Source organism: Ochotona princeps, chromosome 18, assembly GCF_030435755.1.
Source record: "Ochotona princeps isolate mOchPri1 chromosome 18, mOchPri1.hap1, whole genome shotgun sequence".
In the NCBI taxonomy this organism is placed as follows: Eukaryota; Metazoa; Chordata; class Mammalia; order Lagomorpha; family Ochotonidae; genus Ochotona; species Ochotona princeps.
The window spans coordinates 38,922,378-38,949,137 of record NC_080849.1 but is presented as its reverse complement, the minus strand read 5'-3'; the positions used below and the strand labels follow the sequence as shown (position 1 = coordinate 38,949,137).

Here is a 26,760-nt window from a genome sequence, read left to right as displayed (position 1 = left end):
GGACAGCCCAGGTTCCCCATGGCCTAAGAAGTGGGCACTGAAAGCTGAGGTTGCTCCCCTCTGGCAGTCTTCCCAAAAGTGTAAGAGACACTGTCTCGTTCACATGGATATTCCCCACCCCACGTGTGCCATCAAGCAAGGTGATGGAGATGGGGGCCCATCCTGAGTGATGAGACAGTCTTCCCCAGGATGCTGGGAAGCATTGGACATTGGTTTGTATTTGTGTAATGTTAGCAGAAGACCCACAGTGATGTCACTCAGGCAATCCAGGCTTATTAGAAAAGATGGCCAGCCACCAAAGAGTGGTATGACTCTGAGTTAAGTCAGTACTCAAATTATTTCTCCTTTTGATCTTCATCTAAAGACTCACATATACACACAGAGATGTGGAGATATACATACATACAGAGCAGTAATCACCTGTCTTAGGACCTTGCAGACAGGGCTGCTTCTCTTTTTCTGAGCAAGTTTATTTTTCGACATCTAGCTATTTTCTGTATCTATCTATCTATCTATCTCTGTCTACCTATCTATCGATCTATCTGAAAGACACACACACACACACACACACACACAGATCTTTTATCCATTGACTCATTTCTCAAATACATCCACACTGGGCCAGGCCTAAGCCAGGGCCCTGGAATGCGATGGTTCCCTTATGGGCACCAGAGTGCAACTACTTGAGCCATCACCTGCTGCCTCTGAGGTGCACATTAACAGGAAACTGGAGGTGGAAGCAGAGTTGATCCTCAAACCTAGGCCCTCTGATATGGAATGCAGGTATCTCAAACATTGTTAACCACTATGCCAATGTCTGCTCCTGTGCTTCAAATTTTTATTAGCAATAGCAAGAACATGTAAAAGGCAAAACATAGAGAGGCCATTCAGAAGGTTTCCTTGATCTTTCATTTCTTCAAAAGTAGCTAAGTCATGTTCAGTTGCTCAGGGCTTTGCTCCAACCCTGTGAGCTAATCTTTGGTGTTCCAGGGAGTCCTCAGACTGGCCTCCTACAGTCTAGATGGACAGAAAGAGCCTTTTCTGTCCATCTGGGGCCAGAGCTGTGCTTGCAATGCTAGTACCCCCTGAGTGCCAGTTCAAGTCCTGGTTGCCATGCCTTCTGATCCAGCTCCTTGCTTATGTGCCTGGGAAAGCAGCAGAAGATGGGCCCCTACCACTTATGTGGGGGACCCAGATGAAGCTACTGGCTCCTGGCTTTGGCCTGGCTATTCTCCTGTTATTGTATTCATGTTGGAGTGAACAACAAATAGAAGTGTCTCTCTCTCTCTCTTTCTCTCTTTTTCTCTCTGCTTCCCTCCCTCCCTCCTGTCCTCTCTCACCCCCTCCCTTTCCTTCTCTCTCTTTCTCTTTGTATCTCTTTGTTTCTCTTTCTCCCTGTTGCTCAGCCTTTCAAATAAAAAAGAAGAAAATTTTACCCACAGTTCGTAGCCTGACCCTGTAAGGGAAACCTGGCAGCCCTTTCCAGGGAGGGCTGTGTTCTGACCACCTAGCCAGTCAGGGTGCACTTGTGTGATTTGGACCAGGGCACGCAGCTGTGATTGCTAATGAAGGCAGCTCTCCCTGAGTGATTCTGTGTGTATATGTGTGGGGGGGGACTGTTGTATTTCCCTCTCTCACTCTAATACATCTTCTGGGAATGGAGACCCAATTGTTGGAGCGATTGAATATGATAATCAGAAATCCCAGCCTGTTGATCCCATCTGCTTCCCAGGAGAGGTGCAAACGCTTCCTGATCCTGCTGGAAGGGCTGACACCAGCAAGGTCATTTTCCCTAAGAACCATACCCTAGAGGTATGGAGAATAATAGCAACACATTAAAATGGAAATCATCAGAAAAGCAAAAGTCAGTGAGGGATCCAGTGTTCATTCACTCATGCTTAGCATTGCATTTTGCTTGTGTTCTGCTGAGAACTACCTATAACAGCAGTGGAGTTGGCTCAATTTTTACAGCCAGCTTAGCTTAGAACAAGTGTGCTACATCAGAACCTATTAATACTGCAATGTGTGCTCTCCATAATCACAGTGCTCTAGCACGTTAGAATCAGAACAGAAATCCAGGTCTCTACATGAGCCAAAGTGACAAGACCCATCCCCAAGCCTTCTCCAGGACTAGCAGAAATAAACCCATCTTAATGCCTCTGCTAGACAACGGATGTGTAGTTAGAAGTTACGATCACTTCCAAGAACTGCAGGTACCCAGACTGTTAAGGGCTAACCTGCATGGCGTGATGGGATAAAACCCAGCTCTGCCATTTACTCACTGCGTGACCTAAGCAAGGACTTCAACCCCATTGCACCTCATGGCCACATCTTTAATGTGGGCACAGTAACATGCCTATCCCTTAGGGTCCCTGCTGGGATTCAAACATGTACAGGAACTAGCACAGCTTGGCACGTGGTAACTGCTATATAAACATTGGATCAGAAAATATCTCTGAAAAGAGGTTACTGGAAGGATGGAGTCGTACTACCTTATCAAAACAGGTACTGTGTGTTTAATGCCTTTATTGTCCCTCTTTTCTTTTCTGCCACCTTCTCCCTTTGATCTCTACTCTATGGAGAGAGTGACGTTAGAGGATGTTGGTGTCCAACAGGCCTATTGAAACACTTGTACAAACATGCATAAATAGACAAGCTCCCAGAGCTGAAATGGACTTTGTCTTCTGAGGCAAAAAGGGCATCTTGATAAAAAAAAAATGATTAAACTTGCTCCTCAACGCAAGTTAGAATTTGTTTCTTCCTTTTCCTTTCAATGAAATTTAATTTTAACACATATGACATGCAATTTAACGGTTTATAATGAATTGAGTTAAGGCACATGCAGACACCTTTCCATGTAGAAGCCTTGGGGATTTCTAATGAAATCAGCTTGGGTTTTCTTATCACATCATTTGTGGAAGAAACACAAATATGTATTTGCCTTGGTCCTAGTTACTTCATGCGTGCTAATACTTTCTGTGAAATCAGTGCCAGACATATTCTGAAGTCCAAGGGGAGATGTTAAGGCAGTGTGTGGGAAGAGAAATCCCTGCTAGAGAGGGTGTTGTGGCACTGGGGGTTAAGTGATCACTGGGGATACCTGTATCCCCTTTTATAGTACCAGGGATTGAGTCCTGCATCCAATTTCAGTCCAACTTCTTGCTAATGCACATAAGAAGCAGCAGATGATGGCTGAGGTACTTGGGTCCCTGCTATCCATGTTGGAAACCTAGATTGAGTTCCAGACTTCCGGTTTGGACCTGGTGCAGCTCTGGGTATTGTAAATATTATGGAAATAAACCAACTAATAGAAGATAACTCACTCTCTCACTGCTCCCTGACTGCATTTCAAATAAATAAATAGGGCCCTGCACCGTGGCCTAGAAGCGAAAGTCCTCGCCTTGAACACCCCGGGATCCCATATGGCGCCAGTTCTAATCCAGGTAGCCCCGCTTCCCATCCAGCTCCCTGCCTGTGCCCTGGGAAGACAGTTGAGGACAGCCCAAAGCTTTGGGGCCCTGCACGCATGTGGGAGACCCGGAAGAAGTTCCTGGTTCCTGGCCTCGGATCGGTGCAGCACTAGCAGTTGTGGTCACTTGGGGAGTGAATCACCAGACAGAAGATCTTTCTCTCTGTCTCTCCTCCTCTCTGTACATCTGACTTTGTAATAAAAAAATAAATAAATCTTTAAAAATAAATAAATAAATATTAAAAATTGCTGGTGTTATAGCAATAATATGGAGATTGTCACTAATCCTATATCTCACGCTGAGTCTCTACTTGGTCCAAGTACCATTTGAGTATGTTACACATACTATTTTATTTTAAAAAATTATCTATTTAAGAGATGAGTAAAAGAGAAAGAGAAAAAGAAAGAGATATTCTATTAATCGGTCCACCCACCAAATGGTCATAATGGCTGGGTTTGGACCAGGCAAAAGCCAGGAGCCCTGAACTCTATCTTGGAGCTCCATCTTGGACTGTCTCCTGCTGCTTTCCTAGGTGTATTAGCAGGAAGCTGGTATAAAAGCAGAGCAGCGAGGATTTGAACCAGTGTTCATTCTATTTACAGGTTTCACAGACTTTATTCAAATCAGGATACCTTACCCATTCATTGAACAGAAACAAAAATAACACTTCATTTCTTCAGGGTTTACAGTGGCTTGCTTAAGAAGCAGCAGAAAAACTGTGACAAAAGTTTGTAGAGCATCTGTGGCTCTTACAATTTGCTTATTAATGTACTAATGCATATTTATATAGTATGTGGTATATCCACTTGTTAATGTGCCTACCCACCTTGCAATACCATGATTCTGAGAGGTAGGGCTGGACAGTTGCAGGTATCATGTATATTCTTTATCTCTTTGCCTTTTGGAGACTCTGACATCCTTCTGTTAACAATGTTAGCTGCATTTTTACAATAAGGAATGCTAACTCACCCAGAAAGGAAGTCAGTTTTCCTAGGATCATATGGCAGGATCCCAGGAATTCCATGGGAACAGATCACATTCTTGCTTGTGAAGGGAAGTATTGCAGAAAGCACAGTTCTTGGGGAAAGCCCAATGTAATCGCTTCTCTTATCTTTTCTTTCCCCAATCAGATTAAACATTTCTACACCTGCTTTTCGAGGCTGCATGAAGAATCTGAAGAAGACCACTGGAGTCATTCGGTTGAATGACTCTGTCGGAGTAACCAAAAAGTGCTCCGAAGACTGGAAGGTAAGAAGAAGGTTAGAACCTTGAGATTCTTCAGAACATCCAGACTCATGAGCACACCCTAGCTAGTGACTGTTTCCTGGCAGCATACTGTGTTAGAGTGAGCAAGCTCATATATGCTGTGTACTTGCAATGGACAGCATGTCATGTCCTCAAGTTCACTTATTAAATTTCAGGGAGAGGAGTGAACATTGTAGGATAGAGGACAGAGCTGCCGCTTGGCATGCCTGCATTTCATATCTGAGTGCCTACGTTCTAGTTCCAACTCTGCTTCCAGTCAAGCTTCCTGCTTACGTGCCAATGAGGCAGCAGATGACTGCTCAAGTTCTGAGCCCCTGCTCCCACATTACAAGCCCACGTGGAGTTGGTCATTCCTGGATTCCACCTGGCTCAGCCCTGTGGCTGTGGCACACAGGGGGAATGAGCCATCAGATGGACAATTTCCTGTTTATCAAACAGATAAATAAATAGATTGTTTAAAAATTGCAAAATTAGTGTGTGGGAGAGAACAACATCCATTTGCACAACACAAAACCCTATAGATGAAGGTTATTTCTTACGTAGAAAAGCAAGCTCCACATCTTTCTGAGGGGCTACATGAATCACATCAGTCCTTTTTGGGAAAGTGAGACAGGCAGAATAAAACACTGTACTTCAGCCGGGAAATGATTGCAGCATCAGTGATTAATGCTATCTTTGCTTTGCAGCTCGTGCGATCGGCCTCATTCTCCAAAGGAGGATATTTGAGTTTCTCTAATTTGGGTCTCCCATTGCCGAACCACTACCAGACCTCATTTGGGTTCCAGACGTTTCAGCCTAGTGGTATATTATTAAATCATCAGACACGGGTATGCAATAGTGTGCATTCACATTGAATCAAACACGGAGCTCCAAATTTGATGTCAAAAATGACAGGGGGCTTTGGAAAGTGGAGGAGTTAGACAAGCATTTCTTCCATTGCCATCCTGGGCTAATTCTACAGTAAGTCAAGTTTAGAAAGTCTACTGTAATGTACAGGATGGAGTTGATACATGTGGCAACGGAGGCATCCCAGACACATCCTAGGGGGATTGTCTTCTGTGTCTCATGGGTTAGCCAATAAATATATCTAAATTAGCATTCTTTGACCCAATTCATAATACATACTGTCAACTGGAAAAAAACAGCACAAAATACAAACAGCAGTGGTTATAATGTGCTGTAAAATTGTTTCAGACTGAAAGTGCACAAAAAATGACCTCTTTTTAAAGAATACAAACTGGACCTGGTAGAGAACACAGTTAAAATGAGAGCTGCTGAATTACACATTATTTTTATTAATAATTGACAGTGTCAAATCACCTCGACAAAGTTTAGATCTGCCTAGTTTAACAGGAAAAGCTGTATTTCCTAGAAATAATGACCAGATAATTTAAAACAAATGCATAAGCACCAAAAAGAAGAAATGATTGTTATCATCATAAATGAAAAAATGATAAATCAACTCTTTGCTGTAAAATTTATTCAGAAACGAATCTTGATGGTAATCATTTCATCCAAGTGAAAATATAGATAGAAAAAGTTAGAAGTGATTTAGCTATTTTGTGTAATTGGTTGAGACATTAGATTGCCTTAGTAAATGTAAGTCCAGCATAGTGATTTTAACAAATTTATTGGTAATGTAATGATTTGTGTAAGATTTTTATGTATTTTTAAAAATGAAGTCAAAATACTGAAACAATATTCTTCACTTCAGAATGACAAAGTCAAAACACTGTGGGTCAAAACATCCTGTTTCATACATGGTTTGTCAATAAGATATTGACATGCTCATTGTACATGCAGAGGGTTTCTTGATGTGATCCTCTGTGTTAATTTCAGACGAGCAGCCTACAGGTCACTCTGGAGAATGGTCATATTGAAGTGAGCACCAAGGATAGCAGCGGCACAATTTTTCGATCTCCACAAACATACGTGGACGGCCTGCTGCACTACGTGTCTGTCATAAGTGACAGTGCTGGGTGAGTGCCGTGTTGCTTCCCCTGGGCTCTGTGTAGTTCAACGGAATTTTCTTGGTGCCTTTTTGACAAATATATTCCTTGATATCCTGTCCTTATTTCTTGTTCTATAACAATTTCCTCATTAAAAACAAGCAACAGCAGGACAAATAAAGAAATCATGGTGTATTCAAAATAAAATGCTATATTAACAGTAGGAAAGAAAGATCTAGAACTAATGTTTGATGATGTGAATGGAGCTTACAAACATACTGTGCAACAAAACAGATGAGTTCACCTCTTAGGGTCTCACTTATACCAAACTTTAAAACCAGCAGAATCAATCAATGGGATTTGAATTCAAGGGAGTGGTCATCCTTGGACAGCGAGCAGCGATGGGGGTGGGAGAGCATTGAGCAGCACATGACAGGCTTCCTGGAGTCCTGACCCATTCTGTTTTTTGTTTGTTTGTTTGGGCTAAGGTTACGTTGGTGTGTTCAAATTGTTAAAAAATTAAAAAAAAATTGGACTGAACACTTAGATATATGCATTTTCTGTATGCATATAGTACTTTAATAAAATGTTACATGTAAATAGAAACACATTGAAATTATTAATGCTCTTTAAAGTTAAGTCTGATTTAACTGTATATTTTCTATTGTGGATACTGAGGCAAAGTCAACTGACATCATTGCGAGAATCAGCTTTCCAGCAGTTCTCACTTGTTTTTCTCTCCTCCCCTTTCAGCCTCCGTCTTCTTGTTGATGATCAGCCTCTGAGGAGCAGCCAGAAGCTGCAAGGCTTTGCAAATTCCCAGCAGTCTCTGCGCCTGGGCGGGAGTTCTTTTGAGGGTTGCATCAGCAATGTTTTTGTGCAGAGGTGGGTGTTCTGTGGGCAACTGATGCAAACAGCTTGCCCACACTGATGTCATCTCAAGGGCTGGGATGCCAAGGTCAGCATTGTCAGTGTGTGCTGCATGCCATTCTCATATTGCAAACCTTTGAAATGCCACCTGCTTTAGCAATATATACACATTTAAAAATTAACCACCTCAAGAGTCCTGGGCCCTGGGTCCATTTGGAAAAGTTTGGGCACAAAACATTGGAAAATACCTTAACTTTCAGATTACGGCCATGAGAAACAATCACGCTGACCATTTGATTTATACATAGATAGGAAAGGCAGATATACAGAGAGAAGGAAATATGCAGAGAAAAGTCTTCCATCTGCTCCCCAAGGACTGCAGTGACTGCAGCTGAATCAATCCAAAACCAGGAGACAGGAGCTTCCTCCAGGTCTCCCACACATGGGCAGGTTCCAAGGCTTTGGGCCATCCTCAACTGCTTCCCAGGCCGCTAGCAGGAGTTAGATAGAAGTAGAGCAGCTGGGAGAAGAATTAATGCCCATATGGGATCCTGACAGATGCAGCCCCTAGACTATAGCACCAGACCCAACCATGTGATTAATCAAGATTGCACAATGAGATCTAATCAGTTCTCCACTATTTGTAAGGGCAAGGAATTGCATGAACCAATGTAGGGCTAAGAAAACCAATCTCAATGTTGTACATGCCTGTGAGTAGAGAAAGAAGCGCTTGGCTCCTCCATGCAGGCAAGCGTTTAAAAGTGTTCATTTGACAGTAAAGAATTGCTTTAAGGTAAGAGGCAAAATTCTCCCCAGGAACGAGGGAGAGCCTGGTTCTGGATACCAAGCTCCGGCTTGGGCCTGCGTGTATTGTGACAGTGCAGGTCACCCACCCTCCTGTGGGCTCAATGTGACTCGGGGATCTCACTCTCCTCCTGATGAAATGTTGTCCTTGCCTGTGTAGTATAGTGTTTGCAACAGGCAGTGCAAGTGAGGGAGAAGACAAAGAAGTGTTCACACCTGTCCTTGTGAGGTTCCAGAAATAGTCATGAGAACAAGCAAGTTTTCCCCATGTAACTTGCTACCTGAATGTCATCAGATCAGTCCTTCCATAAACCTTTCTGATGTCTCCCAGTGTTGACCATCAGTCCATGTCATCAGTGCCCGTGTTTCCCTCTGAATAAGATTTGCATGTCAGATATGATGACATCCAATCCAAAGAAGGAGTAATCTTATTTATCCGCAACCACCGTCCTGCCACAGTCCAAGTCAATAAAATGTCTCAAGCCTTTTTCAGTCTTCTAGATGGGATGTAGAGGTAGTAGAAGAAGGTTTACCTGGGACCCATGACAGTAAGATGTGTGCTTTGGAAAGGGGCACTCTACCCGTGAGTCTTCCTCAGTGTGTTGGACTTCAGCAGCAACCTTTACTCCCGTCCTTGTTCCAGATTATCACCGAGTCCTGAAGTCTTAGATCTGACCAGTAGATCTAACAAGCAAGACGTGGCCCTGGGAAGCTGCAGTTTGAACCAACCTCCTTTTCTAATGCTGCTTAAAGGTTCTGCAAGGTTGAACAAGGCCGATGCTTTCGATATCAACCAGGTAAGTGTTGCCACCCTATCCTGGTGTTCATTTATCCCCCCCAGGGGATTCTCTTAAGCCTGCCTTATGGGAGATGGTGGGGGAACAGGAAGAAAATCACATATTCCCACAGTGATTGGGGTCTATATGAAATACCATTGCTGAGCCATCAACATTTGAACCACCTCAAAATGTCAAATTGGTTTTCTCTGTAGCTATTATTTTGTATCTTGATGAGAATTGGTGGTTTTTGCAGTCACAGGAACATACAGTACCTTGGCTGTAGTTTATGTGTTGCTCTTTAACACTATTGTATGTCCCTAGCAGATGTAATGATTTTGTCTAGAATACAAGGGCCATTCCCCTTCTGCCATTAGATGTCCAACATGCTCTAATGCAATTCCTATGACAAAACCAGCCTGTGTTCCCAGGCCCTGTGTAATCCAGTGCATCTTACACCTTGACTGCACCTTAAGAACATCTGGGGAGTACTACAGTTGCTCTGCTGTACTTGGTTGCCTGTTGGAACAGGCCCAGACTTCATAATTGTCAAAACTCCAGTGTGTGCCACTGAAACTAAAAGGAAATGCAATTCCTTGTGCGAAAGAGTGGAGACATTGTAATGACTGAACACAGGACTAGGACCTAAAAAATTCCTTACTTGGTCTGAGATCACCACAGATAGTGTAAGTGGACAACCCTGAGCAGCCCTCATATGCCATGCGTTTCATTAAGCACAAAGTGGATTTTCTTACTTTGTAACTAAATCTTTTAGATATCCTCAAAAAGTAAGGCCATACTAGCCACATCTTCTAGAAAAAAGAAAGCTGTGATTTGAAAAGATAAGCAATGTGTGCAAGGTCCCACAGGTGCAAGGTGGAGTTGGAATTCCAACACAGATGATTTGGAGAGTGAGACAGAAAGCAAGGTCCACCCACATTCACTCAGTTATATTCCACCCACACTTCCAACAAACCCAGCTTTGAAGTCATCTTCTCAAGAAAAACCCTTGGATCTGTGGGGCAGCAGGCATTTTCCTCTTGAGCGAATATTGTTGCCTCATGAACAGAAGTCCAAAGCCCAGAGACAGCATGTGGGTGGACCACACAAGTCCTTGGCATGCTCTCTGTCCACAGGAACAAACACGAAACACAAAGTTATATAGTTTACTTAAAGGTGAAGAACACACACATGCATTGCCTAGAAGTAGAGTGGACCAGGAAAGGAAAAGATGAGGGAGGCAAAAGAGGGTGTTCCCACCTTCCATCTCCTCTTAGTCCTTGTTGGCCCTTCCCAGTTGCCTATTTCTTATGAGAGTGGGAAGGGGCATGGTTATGTGGTACCACCCCCATGTCCCAGGTAAGGGAAAATAATCCTGGGAAGGAGGTTATGTGCTTTGGTGGGTGTGGCTAGCCAGCTCCATTCAGCAGTGTGTCTGCTGTTTTATTTAACAGAGGTGGGAAGGATCCAGTTTTGGGAAGGATGGCTTATGAAGTCAAGAGCAAGCTGGGACTCCTCTCCTGTCCCTTCCTTGCCAGTGAATGGCCTGCAGAAAGGTCTCACGCTGGTAACTCCCCACCCATGGAACCACTGGCCAGATCTTTTATTTCTCTATTAAACTTCTCTCTGAGGATTCAGAGTGAAAATGGAGTAAGACCTAGGGTGAGATAATCATTCTTTACTCCCTGCTGAGAATTACCTCTCCTGACTTTTTGCTCCTCTCCCATGCAGCCATTGCATGACACACCAGTGGCCTCTCTGAAGAACATGGAGGTATGGAAAGATGCCAGGTCTTGCCCACCACTTCCCAGGGTGCAGCCCAGTCATGGAGCCCTCCGGTTTGGGGACAGTCCCACCAGCCACTTGCTATTCAAGCTTCCCCAGGAGTTGCTGAAAGCCAGGTATTTTCAAATGTTCTCGCTCCACTGCCAACTCAGAGCATGATTGCAATTGAACCCCAGGGATATGTTGGCAGCATGATGCCATGCATCTGCCACTTGTGAAGGTGGCACGGTCATCCCTGTGAACCGAGGTGCCAACCTGCACAGAAGGGGGAATATGAGTGCCAACCAGGAGCTTTCTCCCACAGCTGGGTTGCAAACGTGACGCACAGGCTCTGACACTGAAACAGCTCAGCTCAGCTCCGGCTTCCAGCCAGCAGGGTTCTAAAAATAAGACTGATGCTGTTTTCTTCTAACGCTGCTGCTTATTTCCCTGATAAATCACCTATCTTCTCTTGCATCCTGTAGAAGGAAGTCATTCTTTTAGGTAGACTCAATGTGAGCTAAATCAGGTTTAGAGAATGCATTTAGACTTTTTATGCTAACAAGTTCCATTGCTGTGGGCAGGGAGGGGATGAGCAGTAGTATTAAAGATGTCAGAAGAAAATCAAAAGGCCAGGTTTGTAATTTTCCAGTGTTTTGAAGGAGACAAAATTAAAAGGTGGCAGTCATTCCTTCAGCACTCCTATAAGAAATGCATGTTCCAAGGGTCAGGAAGACCTGGCTTTAGCTCATGCTTTTCAATCCAGATGGGCCACCTTATAGTTACAGAAACCCAGGGTGTAAGTCCATTCAGCTGCTATGAAGCACAGAGGCCTTGGTGGGGCTAAGTAATTGAGAAGTTTATTGTGGGAAAGCTTGTGAAGGATGCTGGGAGGGTGCAGGTGGAAGGGCCTCAGACTATAGTAAATCACTGAGAAAATCTGGGCCAGAGATGACCTCTGGGGGAACATCCAGACTGGCATCAGGGGCCCAGCTCCATATACCTCCCCTCACAGTCCTTGGTGGGCAGCTATGACCCTACCGGTCCTACACACCTAGTGTGATGCTGGGTGTTGCCTGTCCACTATGTTCCCAACTGCAGGTTCTCTGGGAGTTAGTGCAACTTCCTTGCCACTGCAGTCTGTTTAGCTCTTCCAAGCCAAGGCTCCCATGTTTTCGCAAAATGAGACATCTTCCTGGACCTCAGTTTTCTTATCAGTTACATGGGAGCTGGTTATGCTCTCCTTGTAGGGAGGGAGGAAAGGTGAGAGCTGTTAGGGAGTTTGGTTTTGGAAAACCCACTCCAAAAGCCATGCAAGCAGAGACATATCAAGGCTAGAAATAAGGAATGCTGGTTTTTAAAGGGGGAACCTGTGGCTGGAGGCTCCAGGGATTCCCTGTTACATGCATGGAAAGTCCTGGGGTTCCTCATTTGTCAAAACTGGTGGAAGACTTGGGTAGGAAGGGGGGATTGTGCCCTGTTACTACTGGACAGGGAGGCTCTACTGCTGTCACAGCTTGCTTTGTCAAGCTGGCCTTCATGACAAGAATCTCTCTTGTTTTTTTTTTTTTAAAAATGGCTGCAGCAGATGCTGTCCCTCCTGCTCTGTCCCCAGCCCACCCTCCTTCCCTAGCGTCCTCCCTGGCATCTTCTCTCCCAGCACATTCTTGGGAATGACTCATCTGGCTTCTGAAGAGTCTGCAGCCATGCCCTCCTGAACAGTTTTGCGTCACATGTCATACATGAAAAGGGTAGCATTTCAAAAGGCAAAGGGAATAGGCATCCCATCATTAGTAAATGTAGCTGTGACATTATTGTAATCCCAGCTGGTGTAGCTCTCAGATGGTGTTCTTAGGAGGTTGCATGACTTGAGGGGCTGGCTGTGGTTCTTCTGATTTGCATTCTAGGGATGTTTTGCTTCTCGTGAACCCCAGTGTCATTGTTTGAACTCTGGTGAATGTGTAAACAAGCTCAGTAGCCATGCCAGCTTCCCTCCCCGCCCCCAGTCACGAACAGCAACACCTCCAGCCACCTGCACACAGTGGAATCTGAATCCACTGTTGCCTTTTTTTTTTTAGTGTTTGGCAGTTAGTCTTTTCTGAACAAAAAAGAAAATCACTTTAGGAAACATTCTGGAAAACATATGTCAAGTCTGATCACCAAGCTCACGTATGGAAAGTACTTCACATTCTGTAGCGCTTGCTAATCTCTTCCCTCAACTGGCTAACCAACCCCCTACATTCCCCAAATCTCCACCCCAACACAGCAACATTGAGCCATGTTGCCATCTGGTTGGTTGGATTTAACATATATAGATTTCCTTTTCATTTGGAAGAGTGCTGCTCTCAAGGAAACGTGCTCATCTGAAGTGTAAATGTGCAGCTCAGCCTTCTGGTATTAAAAAGCCAAGAGAATTAACAGTGCAAGGTTCTTCCACTGTGAGGTTCTGTTTCCAGATTTTCCATTGCCCACGTCACACATTTCAGGAACTATTTATTCAGTGCCTGTTGTGGAGCTGGCACTGGAGATACCGCCCAGCTATGAACAGGATAAACCCAGTTTCTGCCTTCTAGCCAGTGTGTGCCTAGACATGAACTTCAGGGAATAAGTGATGATGGCTGACTGATGGCTAGCTCTCCCACTTCCTCTCCTTGGAGAACCTTTGGGAACCCCAAAGTGCACCTAGGAGCCACAGTGACTCAAGGAACAGAATATCCATTACTGTACTTCCAGCATGGTACCCAGCACACAATCATTATGTTTTTTTGGATAGACAGATGAGAAGTGAGTTTCCACAGAAAGTCTTACTTAGCCAGAAATGTATTTGATGTATAATTACCATGCAATTGGAAATTAACTTTCATTATTTGGTTTTGGTCTCATTTCTCTTCTATCATAGGTGGGTGTTGGGGTCTGAGAAAAGTGTGTGTGGGTGAGACAAAGTATATGTGTACTCTGCACCCTGTGTTAGATACAAGGGGGCTTTAAAAAGTCCATGGACAAGTGGAATAGAAAGATCACACGCATTTCTCTGTGAATTTTTGAAGCTCCTTTGAATGTCTTAGCAAGAAGGAAACATCACACTTATGTTGTCCCGTTTCTCCTGTGTCCCTGTTTCCATGAATATGTCCACATTGGATTGCATGTTCATGGGCTTAATGAGCATAAACTGCCGTATGAAGTAAGACATGCAAAAGCAGATTGTGGGATTCCACCTGTACATATGTGATGTGCCTGTAGATATCCAGTTCACCCAAAGGGAAAGTGGAGGTCATTGCCAGGGGCTGGAGGAGGGGAGACTAGGAAGCCTCTGGTGAGTGGGTAGAGGTTCAGATTTGCACCGGGGAGGGTTTTGGAGATGGCTGTACAGCAGTGTGAACACACTTAACCCTCCTATCCTGAGGATAAGCTAGTTATCTTAGTCCCTTTTTTTGGTGGCTTTGAAGAGTACCCAAGCAACTGACAAAGACTGATTCGGCTCATGATGCTGGGGGCTGAAAGGTCAAAGCCGCTTGTGGTTGACCTTTGGAGAGGGCCCCTTAACTGTGTCACAACATGGCAATGAAGCAACAAGAAGCAAACTGTATATTGAGAGGGCCAGGTATACAGGATGGTCCCACTGGATGCTCACCAGCCCTCCAGGGAATTAGCTGGTCTTTCCACCACTACATTAATCCCTTCCAAGGGCAGTGCCCCTTGACCCAGCCGCCTCTCACTAGACTCTGCCTCTTAAAGATCCACCACTAGCATGTGAGCCTTGATGGGGCTCAAACCGCAAACCTTTAAACCCCATCCACACCTTAGCAGTGGTGAATTTTGTGTTAGGTGAATTTTAGCTGAATTTTTTGTTGAAGTGTGGAATTTTTTTTTAAAGCCATGCCATGTTCCTGCTCACATGTGCTGGGATGTTCACTATGGGCTAGGTCAGCCACTGAAGTTGCATATGGGCCTTCCTATACCCAAACTGTTCGCAGGTAACATAGAACAGCTCTCCAAATTCCCTGGAGAGATGAGTCAGTTCATCAGTACAAGCCTTTGTGTGTTTGTTTAAAAAAGGAGCTCTCTGGTATTTGTGCCTCACCCTCCCTCACAGCTCTGAGATACAGAGAGACATACAAAATCCCATTTCCCTTCAAGATCTACCACCATCTCCCCCACCCCAGGTCACAGTTCACTGTGGACATGCAGACAACAGCTTCCAGGGGGCTGGTGTTCTACACGGGCATGGAGAACTCCTTTCTGGCCCTTTTCCTGACAAAGGGACGCCTGATCTTTGCGCTGGAGGCTGGAGGAAAAAAACTGCGGCTCAAGAGCAAAGAGAAATGCAATGATGGCCGGTGGCACACGGTGAGGACTGGCACCCCATCTGTGCCTCCAGATGGGGTGTAGGTATCCGGGTGGGAGGTTAGAAACAGGATCCTAGGCATTCTTCCTAGGCACCAAGGCCTGAGTGCTGCGAGGACTTGTGCAGCTGGAGGCGCTGAGGGACAAGCATCTTAGTACTATACTGATGCCCATGCTAGGCAGGGAACATCATCCTAACTGCCCAGTGGGCTTTCCTTGCTGTGTCTTCAATCTGTTTGGTGACCCCCTGGGCCGCCTCCTTCCTCTCCACATCCCTACTCCGCCTCCCCTGCTTTTTGGACGGTCTGTCTCTAGCTCACCTCCAAGGCTCCAGGCCCCTCTCTGTACTTGGAATGCCTTCCTTGGGGTTCAGGCTTAAAGACCTACAATCACAGCTACCCAGCTCTCGCATGGGTGCATCCTAGATTTAAAGAAATATAAGGCAAGAGGTCCTTAAAAAAAAACTTTTTTTTTTTTGAGAAACAGAGAAGGACAGACAATAAGGTTCCACCCACTGGCTTACTCCTCAAATGCCCACAATGGCTGGGGTTGTCCAAGGCTGGAACCAGGAGCTAAGAACTCAACCCAAGTCTTCCACATGGGGTGGCAGTAGTTCAATTGCTTAAACTATCACTGCTGCCTCCTATGATCAGCACTGGCAGGAAGCTGGACTCAGCAACAGTACAGGGATCTGAACCCAGACTCTCTGGTATGGGACATGGAGCATCTTAGCAACTAGGCTAGACCCTTCTCTGTTCCTATTTTTTTTCTAAAGAGGGAACTGGAACTCTGAGAACTTACGTGATTTGAGTTGCATTCACTCAGTCCTTCAGGCACTGGTCCATGAGCTGCTACCCAAATGTAAGCATCCTCATTGTAGCATCAGATACGTGGGTGCTTGGAGAAGACTTGAGAGTGAGGAGAGGAAATGACAAAGCAGGAAGGTTATAGATATGATAGCGAAGAGAGGCCTCTGACAGAAGTGGACATCATGTGAAGGTGTTGGGAGAGAGTTCCCAGGCCCAGGACAACAAATACAGAGGCCCTGAGGTGGAACTGCCTGAGTTAGCAGAATATAAAGGGACCAGAAATAGTGTTAGAGAGGCAAAGCCCTGGTTGTTTCATGGCCACAGAAAGTTTTTGAAACTTTTGTATATGATGGATTTTAAGAAAGTTTGTGGAAAATACATACCATGTAAAAACTATGCATTTTATTTTTATTTATGCTTATTTTTATACCAAAATAAGCTTGCCTTGTTTATTCTGTTTTCCAGGAATTTTTGGAAGTTCACTCACCTAACTCTTTTCCCCTCAGTTTTGTACCAACAACTATGTTCTTTCCCTTCTTTCACTGACATTTGTTTACTTAGGTGCCAATGATTGCCTATATTTTTTCATAGATTTCAAGATCAGTTGCAGTTTTGGATTGGTTCATTTTTAGGCTCCATTAAAAATAAAATGTGCTTGTGAGCACTAAATATAGCCCCAGTGACCAAAGGTAAAAAATCTGATTTTCTGTCCCCTGAAGGTGGTGTTTGGGCAAGATGGAGGAAAGGTGCACTTGGTTGTGGATGGCCTGAGGGCACGGGGAGGAAGTCTGCCTGGAAACTCCACTGTCAGTGTTGGAGCCTCGGTTTACCTGGGAGCTCCTTCGTCAGGGAAACCAAAGGTAAGAAGTCACCCCTTGGAGTTCAAAGTAAAAATCACTCACCTTATATCACAGTCATTCAAGTTCCATCAGCACTCTGAGAATCTACAAATATTTTGAAAGCCTTCTAAAATGCCTAATTCATGTTCAAAGCCCTAGGAGATGGGCTGTCATTCACAAACCTTTGTGAGGTGCAAGTTGAGATACAAACTCTGTAGGACTCGATCCAGGGCTCTCCCCTCCCCACCCCACTCCCGGCTCCCTTTTGTTTTTCTTTAAAAGTTAGTTTATTTAAGTAAAAGGGGAAATGACAAAGAGGCAGTTCTTCCATCCACTGGTTCCCTCCCCAGATGGTTATAACAGCTGGGCAGGCTGAAACCAGAACTCTGCCTGGATTTCTCCTGGGTAAATGGATCCAAGCCATCTTACCCTACTTTCCCAGACACAATAGTAGGGAGATAGATCAGAAGCAGGATTTCTGGGGCTATTGTGGATTATGCCTCTATAAATATGTGGTTACAGGTCATTTTCTCAAATGCACAATTCATTTCCTTTAGATACATTCCCAGAAATGGGATAGCTGAGTCATGCAATAGATCAATTTTCTCCACACTTCCATAGTGGCTGAACTAGCCTACACACCAAAAGTGGAGTAAGGTACCTTTCTCCTCACATCCACACCAGCAGGTGTTGTAGAGTTCCAAATGTAGGCCAATTTTGCTGGAGTTAGGTGGAACCTCAGTGTGGTTTTCATTTGTATTTCCCTAATAGCTAGGGGGCCAGAGCATTTTTCCATGTATAAGCCATTTGAATTTGTTCTTTTGAAAAATGCCTACTCATTTCCATTGCCCATTTCTTCACAGGGTTGTTTGTTTTGTTGTCATTGAGTTTCTGAAGTTCTTTGTAAATCCTGAATATTAGTCCCCTATCTGTTGCATAGTGTGCAAAGATTTTCTCTCATTCTGTTGGTTGCTTTTTCCTTGATCATCTCCTTTGTTGTACAGAAGCTTTGTAGTTTGATGTAATCCCATTTGTTTATTTTGGCTCTGACTGCCTGTGCTTTTGGTGACATTTTTAAGTCCCCTAGTTCTTATTCTAGGTGCTCAGTGCCCTCCTTCATCACCACCCAGGGCTCTGCATGGCCCATAGGTGTTTTGCACTGATATTTGGCCCCTAACCCAAGTTGCTTTGTAATATAGAATAACTTTCATATGTACATTATAAATATACACATATATAAATAGATGTATCTCATAAATATATAAATGTACTTCAAAAAGATCCATGGAAATGGATTTAAAGAAAGATTTTTGGTGCAGCTTTTAAAATCCATTCATAGTTTTTCTTTTCATAATACATATGTCCATGAACAGAAGAACCCTCTCATAACAAGTTCATAGTGTATTCATTGTAATACAGATCTGTGTACCTCATGGTAGTTGCTAAGGTTCATTCAAATGTTTGCTTTTCCTCTATCTTTGTACCTATTTATATCCCAGCTAAATCACAGGATGGGACAGCTATTCTAGTGCACAATTTGGGCATTATTTTGACCTGGATAAATTGTTGTAGCCACCTTTATCATATCCAACACTGTACTATCTGGAGCATCTGATAGCTTCCAATTTCCAAGATTCTTTATAAGCAAGGTCCTTTTTGTAGCCTCCCTTTCACGTCAGAGTGCAAACCACAGTTAGCCTTGTTCCCTATTAATCACCCAGTCTCCGCTCCTGAATACCGAAAGTACAGTTGTTATTGAGGGCTTCATTGTCAGGTTCTGGCCTATCCTACAGAGTCTCAGCCAGATTTCTGGTGTAGGTTTTCATGACAAGTGTTAAGAAACTAAGAATGCTCTAAGAAGCCCAATCACTGGCCTATCATTGATGCTGGCACCATACATCTGTCACGACAGGTTGAGTGTCCCTCATCCAGAATGATCTAGCACGGAAATGTTTCAGATTTTGCATTTTTTCGAATTTTGGAATTAGTAGCATATAAATAAATAATTTATTAAAGATGGGACTGGTATATAAACACAAAATTCATGCATGTGTCATACTTACCTTATACACATAACCCAAAAGTAATTTTAGACAATATTTTTAGAGCCTCTGTAGTTTTGCCTATAGTCCAACACATGAAATCAGCTGTATAATTTTCTCCCTGTATCAAATTAGTGCTCAAATTAGTGCTGATATTGGAGCATTTTGAATTTTAGAGTATGGATGATGTTAAACCTATATGGCCAAATTCCCTTGCAATTACCCTCTCTTGCCTTTATCAAGTAGAATTCTAGTGTCCTGGAAGCATTTATTTTAGAAAGGAACATAGGGATTTTTTTTTTCCAGTTTGGAGACTTTATTCTTAAACTGATTTAAGAGTTTTATGAAAACTACAGTACTTCTCCCCCAGGAAAGTGCCCACATAGAGGCCATCTGGTGGATAGTAAAGACGGTTCCTAAACTCCTAATCCAGGCCCGTTGGCTCAGATGAGGAGCTGCCATGGGCTCCCTGCTGACACCCTGGTGATACTCGTCAATAGTGTTGGTGCTGTGCTGAACTCAACAATGTAGGAATTTTTTTTTTGCTTGATTAATTTTGGAAAATTTTAGCCTCTTTTTTTTCCAGTTAGATACCTTGTCTTTTTTTTTTTTAAAGATTTGTTTATTTTTATTACAAAGTCAGATATACAGAGAGGAGGAGAGATAGAGAGGAAGATCCTCCGTCCGATGATTCACTCCCCAAGTGACCACAACGGCCAATGCTGTACCAATCCAAAGCCAGGAACCAGGAACCTCTTCCAGGTCTCCCACACAGGTGCAGAGTCCCAATGCTCTGGGCTGTTCTTGCCTGCTTTCCCAGGTCACAAGCAGGGAGCTGGATGGGAAGTGGAGCTGCCGGGATTAGAACCGGCGCCCATATGGGATCCCGGGACTTTAGCGAGGACTTTAGCAGCTAGGCCACGGTGCCGGACCCAGATACCTTGTCTTAAGCTATCACAGAGACTCATGAAATCCTAAGAAGTAACTTATACCTGCAAAGATATGGGTGTATGAATTATTGCTTGGAAACTGTCCCTGTTGTAGCTCTGACTGTGTGGACTAGGGTCAGGTCAACCTCCCTGTTCTAAGCTCAGCACACCCCTTCCCCACCATATGCACACACCAGTTGACCCAATGGCATCTTAAAGCTTCACCCACCAATCAGCCATCTGCTGTACTACCTCCATTGACTCCTTGAATCAGGATGGAGCCACCTCTATCCACTTTACCCCTTGTGCTGATTGATACAATGCAACATTCTTAACTTGGTCACCTCTGCCTTTCTGGGAGTTGTGGGTCATGAGTTTTCTCCTTTCTGCTTGGTTGCAGAGCCTCCCCCAAAACAGCTTTGTGGGATGCCTGAAGAACTTCCAACTGGATTTAATGCCCTTGGATACCCCATCTGCAAACGCCGGGGTGACTCCATGCTTGGGAGGCTCCTTGGAGAAAGGCATTTATTTCTCCCAAGAAGAAGGAGGTCATGTTCTCTTGGGTAAGAAGCAATGAGGTAGAATTTATGACTTTGAATCTTAGGAACTCTATCCTTTTCCTTTCATTACAATGCTGTAACTGATTTTGTTTTATTTTTTTTTTTTCCCTTTTGAAAGCCAACTCTGTGTCATGGGGACCGGAATTTAAAATTGTTTTCAGCATTCGCCCAAGAAGTCTCACTGGAATCCTAATACACATCGGAAGTCAACCCAAGCAACATCTGAGTGTTTATATGGAGGCAGGACAGGTGAGTAGCAATCTGATAATAGGACTGAGTGGATGGAAGCCAGATGCCCTTCCTAGAGATCCTAATAAATAAAGTTACCCTGGAAGGTGAAACGTAATCTTGTGTTTAAGAGACCTGACTTCGAGACTAATATCACTTTGCTTTGGCAAGCAGTATAACCATTATGTTCTGTCCATCATCTTAAAATCAGAGAAATTCAATCTGTGAAATGTATAATAATTATCCTTATATCCCAAAGCTTTTGTCAGATTGGAGAAGCTGCCATATTGGGTTGGTACTCAGTATCTGGGTCTGTTGCTTGACTTGGGGGCAGAGAGAGATTGGTTCTAGAACCTGCTGCAGGCTCCAAGATTCTGTATACTTTAAATCATCTTCAGATTACTGCTAATGCAATCAAAATTTGTGACAAGAAGGGACTTCAAAAAGTCCATGGGAAGTACAGAATTTAAAGATAAGTTCACATTTTTTATACCCAGATATATATATTTTTCATGATCTAGATTTTCCTGTAAATTGTTGAAGGTTTCCTTGTATTATATTGTTAGGGAAACAATGATAAGAAAAAAATCTATATGCAATATAGACACAACATTTTTTTTCCTGTTGTCTTCAGACATAGGTGTGGATACCACAGAAGCAGGGGTTGACTATATTTAATCAGTATTCATTTCCCCTCACCATCCTCCTCACTGCGGTTCTACTCTCATCCTAAGCATACTACCAGAATTCATAAGATAGTTTTTTTCCCCAACCATCTATCCCACACCATAGCTCTGGATTCCCTTCTTTCTGTAAAACTCCCCAGGCTTTGTAGTCTGAAGCCAAGCTGGCCTTCTTCTCCACACCCACTGCCTATAGTTTTCAGGAGTTTCTCCTTCAGTTTAATCTTCTGCTACCTCATTCTCCCCATTACTCACAGGCCTGGGTCAATATCCCATTTTCAACCTTCCAGCTCTCTCCTCTGGGAAATCTCTTAAAAACAGAATTCTTCCAGAAAGCCTCTCTTACTTAAGGTCTGAAGGCAAAGATTGATGATGTGTCATCTGATTCCATATCCATCATCCATCCACAGTTCATTAAATGTGAGAGGGGAAAATCTCAGAAGATAAAATGGTCCAAACTTTTGGGATACTTGTCATTGAAATAGTAGCCTTTCATTCTGAGCAGAAATCCAAAATCAGAGAAGCCAGCACCTGTCCACTTGCTGCGTAGTTGAGAGGAGACTGGCTTTACAGAGGAGCGGGTCCCAGTGAGAAATTCTGGATAGCAAATAACAAAAAAACCAAACCCAGACCCAGTGGCCTTCCTAACTGCAGTGGCATTGCTTAGCTCAAAAATGCCTAAGAGTAGGCTGCACCCTCCAGCTATATGCAAATTGGATGTAAAATATTTATAAGTGTGCTTGATTTGAGTTCCCTCAGTTCATTCACCTTAACCCTTGGAAAATCCCAGTGGAGATCCCACTCTAGAGTCTGGGGAGGTGGAATTCTGCACACAGTGTGCCCACTGCTGGGCAGGACAATCACATTTGGTGCACTCGTCTCTTATCTTGGACAAGAACCCCTCCCATGCGCCACATTCAAGTGATGACTGTATAATGGCCTGGCTGGTGCAGCAGGATGTTGGTCTCCAGCAATATGTTTGCCTTCCAAATTGCACATGTCCTTCTAAAGACAACCACATGTCACATATTCATTGCAAGTGAAGACCTTCAATGTGAGTCAATAACCTTGGAGTGGGGCTAAAGGCCTTGGGGTTGGGAGAGGACGGAAAAGCTCATTGCTTTTAGCCAGCACCTTCAGGCAAGAACCTGGTTTGCTCTTGGAAACCTGAGAGGGGTGCGGTAGAGGAGTGCTTCACCAGCTTTGCACCCCTAGGTGGCCACCTGGTACAGGAGTCAGATCAGTATCCGAAGTGCCCCCTAGTAGGCTGTTAGTATGACCAGGGGTGGGAAGGAAGGATGCTCATGGAAAACTGGCTCCACCTGGATTTCTGGAGGAAATGGGAAAACACATGTGTGTTCCAGGTCACAGCCTCTGTGGACAGTGGGACAAGAGGGGTCTCAACATCGGTCATGCCAAAGCAGTCTCTGTGTGATGGACAGTGGCACTCAGTGGCAGGTATGATATCCAGTAGCCTGTGGTTCATATATGAAGCAGTCTTCATTCCTTCCACCTGTACTTGAATATCTCAAGTGCAAGCTCAGTCAGTCCATTAATAGTGTCTGACCAGGGTCAGACCTCTGGGTTACCATGCATATTATCAACCTGTTCTGTCCATGTAATTTATATCTGCTACCTCAAGTTCTCCTTAACAGATTTGGTTTTGCTTTTTTTTTTAGATTTATTCAGTTTATTACAAAGTCAGATATACAGAGGTGGAGAGACAGAGAGGAAGATCTTCTGTCCGATATTTCACTCCCCAAGTGACCGCAACGGCCAGTGCTGCGCCTATCCGAAGCCAGGAACCAGGAATCTCTTCCGGGTCTCCCACACGGGTGCAGGGTCCCAATGCATTGGGCCGTCCTCAACTGCCTTCCCAGGCCACAAGCAGGGAGCTGGATGGGAAGTGGAGCTGCCGGGATTAGAACCGGCGCCCATATGGGATCCCGGGGCTTTCAAGGCGAGGACTTTAGCTGCTAGGCCACGGTGCCGGGCCCTGGTTTTGCTTTTTTTGCTCCTCATGGGATGTTTGTTTTTGGCTTTTGTTTTTGGAGTTGGGGAAGGGGAGTTTAAATATGGTCTAGTACACTTACTAGCCATGCTAATTTTTAAGGTAGCATAATATTGTGATAGCTTTTTGGCTCTGAAGTCAAAAACAACAGAGGTCAAATGTCATTTCCATCCCTTGCCCTGAGTGACCTTGGGCAAGTAATGCATTTGCCATTTACCTTCAGTTTCCCCTTCTATAAAATGGGTTGTGGCAACTAAGTTGGATGATGTGTGCACACTGCCCCAAATAGCCAGATACACAGTCCATGTTCAGTAAGGAACTGCTCTTCCTATTGTCTAATTCTGGCTGTTGGTAAGTTTTGAGGGTTATTATTATTTAAGAGTTATTATTTTCTTTTTGTTCTAAAGATTTATTTATTTGTATTACAAAGTCAGATATACAGAGAGGAGGAGAGACAGAGAGGAAGATCTTCCATCCGATGATTCACTCCCGAAGTGACCACAATGGCTAGTGCTGCACCGATCTGAAGCCGGGAACCCAGAACCTCTTCCGGGTCTCCCATACGGGTGCAGGGTCCCAAAGCTTTGAACTGTCCTCGACTGCTTTCCCAGGCCACAAGCAGGGAGCTGGATGGGAAGTGGAGCTGCTGGGATTAGAACTGGCGCCCTTATGGGATCCCGGGGCGTTGAAGGCGAGGACTTTAGCCGCTAGGCCACGCCGCCGGGCCCCATATTCAGATTTATTTTAAGTGCTCATTTCAGTCAGTCACGTGTCTGGAAGCACCTCAACAGTGCCTGGTGTTCAAAAGAAGTTGGTTGACTGACAAAGGAGCTGGTGGAATGCTTGTAGGAGTGCTCCCAGGGCTATGTAGGAAGGGGTTCCAGGGAAACCAGTGTGACACAGTAGCATAGATATTAACCAAGCAGGAGGACTGCCCTAGGGCAGAAAATCTAAGCAGCTTTCTCCCCCCAGTGACCATCAAACAACACATCTTGCACTTGCAACTGGATGCAGACAACAGCTACACAGCTGGACAGCTCACCTTCCTGCCTTCCCAAGAGCCACTGTACATTGGAGGTATTCCAGGTAACTCTAGTCCTTACTTCTCTGTCTTCTCAATGATGCTTCCTGCCAGCTCTCATGTTTTCCTCCTAAGCTGGCAAAGGTGATAGCCCAGCCCATGGATTATCAGCAAGGCACCCCCCACATTGAGTGGGTGACAGAGATGAGGGAAACAGTTGGCAGCAATGAACACGTTTCAGGGCAGCCCATGCCACATTGTCCCAAGCCTGTGATTTATAAGCCCCTCTTAAGAGAGTGCATTAACCTGGAAGCCTGAAATCAACAAAGAATCAGGAAAGGGGCTGGAGAGCTCATCTCTCCTCTCGAGCACTTACTTTCGCTGGTGAATTATTAGGTGTTACTGGCCCATAATGGGGACATCAGGTGGGTTGAAATGGAATCCAGTTTAAGGCTGGAATTTTGCCCAGAGAGAACCTTTTCATTCTTCATTGTTTTACGTCCCTTCCAATGGTCTGGTAGTTAATTTTATAGGCCTTTCAGGAGTCATAAAAAGCATTGCAGTTCAGTTATTGCCTATTGATTTGGACTGTGAAGGAATTGAAGAGTAGCATTTTTGCTAATTTATCACAGCAGGTGGAGTGTCAGACACCTGCTTCAAGAGGAGGAAATGAAGGGGGCAGGATGCTGAGACATGAAATCCCTTTAGTTCTTTCCATTAAGACTGTCTCTTAAACCCCAGGATGCTGCTGTTAGGGGATATATATCTCAGTTTCTATTTCAAGTGACCTTCCCTATCCCACCCTGAGATAAGAATCCAAAGCAGAAGTATCAATACAGTGCACAAAAGAAAACACAATTTTGTTTTTTAAAGAGTGAGAGTGAATGTACCTTGAATATGGGCAACTCCATAAGGAGAGAGGGCTGCCATGTGTGAGCCAGAGAGCTGACAATGAGGAGAGAGTATGGGGGTAACTGGAGGAGGACCAACAACAAGGGCAAGAACTAAGAAGCAAAAGGGCCACTCCCATGTGTAACAGTCCTTTTTGTGGGGTAGGGATTGGTATCAAAATGGGGTGGAGTCTGAGCAGAGTTTAGCGTATAAGAGCATTTCAGGGAGTTTCACAGTCTTTCCACGTGGAGTTTGACTTGGCGTCTCCTCCTTCTTGGTCCTGGATGAGACACAGATGCATCCATCCCAGGAAGGAGGGAGTGCAGGATTGACATGTAAAGGGATGGAGTCACATGCAGAGCTGTGTGGAAACAGCAAAGAGCAGCAGCTCACCTGCGCCCAGCTCATCCTCCTGTGTGTGCTCCCCACGGAGCTTCATTTGGCAGAACTGAGCGCCTCTTCTTTTCTCTCCCAGCCAATTTGCAGTCCCAGAAGCTGCCAGTGTGGAAATCATTTTTCGGTTGTCTGAAGAATATGCACATCAACCACAACCCTGTCCATGTCACGGAAGCCTCAGAAGTTCGGGGGCCTGTCAGTCTGAATGGCTGCCCTGACCACTGACATGAGCCTGTTACAGCCCCAGGAACAGTTCAGCTTCAAAAGCACTGAGTCCCCAAGTGCCTCCCTGCCCTGTTTGGAGCTCAATCCTGTCTCAAGATACCACCCAGATGGGCTTAACAGCACATCTTATTTAGAATTCCAGTCACGTACACCAATCACTCTAAGCATCCAGTGTTACACATGTATTTTATATAAATATCCCTTTTCTTAAAGAAGAACAAATTGTTATTCAAAAATGCACAACACCTTTTTGGTAATATTGTTTTCCATTAAAAATGTCTATTAAAGGATTTCATTCCCACTTGTTGAAAAATTAAATCTCTAAGGATATGAAACTTCTGCCTTTGTTAAGGGATTATAATTTATGGTATAAAATAAGTGTTGTGTCTTGTGTAAATTACTCTTTGTTAGCCCAAAGCCAATGGCTTGATGATCTTTTTTTTTAAGATTTATTTATTTGAGGAGGAGAGACAGAGAGGAAGATTTTCCATCCAATGATTTACTCCCCAAGTGACCACAACGGCTGGTGCTGCTCTGATCCAGAGCCAGGAGCCAGGAACCTCTTCCAGGTCTCCCACGCAGGTACAGGGTCCCAAGACTTTGTGCTGTCCTTGCCTGCTTTCCCAGGTCACAAGCAGGGAGCTGGATGGGAAGTGGAGCTGCCGGGATTAGGACCGGCGCCCATATGGGATCCCGGCGCATTCAAGGTGAGGACTTTAGCTGCTAGGCCACGGTGCCGGACCCAGCCATTATTAATAGTATTCATTCTTTAACACCTATTCAGTGTGCTCCCACAGCAGTTTCCAACAAGTAGTTATTGAACACACATTGGTGAGGGTCTGTGAGTGCTTAGTGTCAGACATGGTGAGGTATAAGAAGTGCT

At 44.4% G+C, this 26,760-nt stretch overlaps 1 protein-coding gene across 2 annotated transcripts in view; it reads left to right on the top strand.

Moving 5' to 3' along the window:
• LAMA3 (laminin subunit alpha 3) overlaps positions 1-26,196 on the top strand; it is a 216,580-nt gene extending 190,384 nt beyond the window's left edge. The window contains exons 63-75 of one of the 2 annotated variants that reach the window (XM_058676778.1): positions 4,601-4,718; positions 5,423-5,563; positions 6,576-6,715; positions 7,439-7,570; positions 9,003-9,156; positions 10,867-11,036; positions 15,063-15,246; positions 16,772-16,912; positions 20,263-20,425; positions 20,541-20,671; positions 22,698-22,791; positions 24,317-24,430; positions 25,732-26,196. In XM_058676778.1, coding sequence (XP_058532761.1) covers positions 4,601-4,718; positions 5,423-5,563; positions 6,576-6,715; positions 7,439-7,570; positions 9,003-9,156; positions 10,867-11,036; positions 15,063-15,246; positions 16,772-16,912; positions 20,263-20,425; positions 20,541-20,671; positions 22,698-22,791; positions 24,317-24,430; positions 25,732-25,877 — 1,828 coding nt within the window. In that variant the 3' untranslated portion in view covers positions 25,878-26,196. The remainder of the gene's footprint in view (positions 1-4,600; positions 4,719-5,422; positions 5,564-6,575; positions 6,716-7,438; positions 7,571-9,002; positions 9,157-10,866; positions 11,037-15,062; positions 15,247-16,771; positions 16,913-20,262; positions 20,426-20,540; positions 20,672-22,697; positions 22,792-24,316; positions 24,431-25,731) is intronic. The other variant, XM_012931484.3, reaches the window with a different exon arrangement.
• Positions 26,197-26,760: the final 564 nt, after the last annotated feature.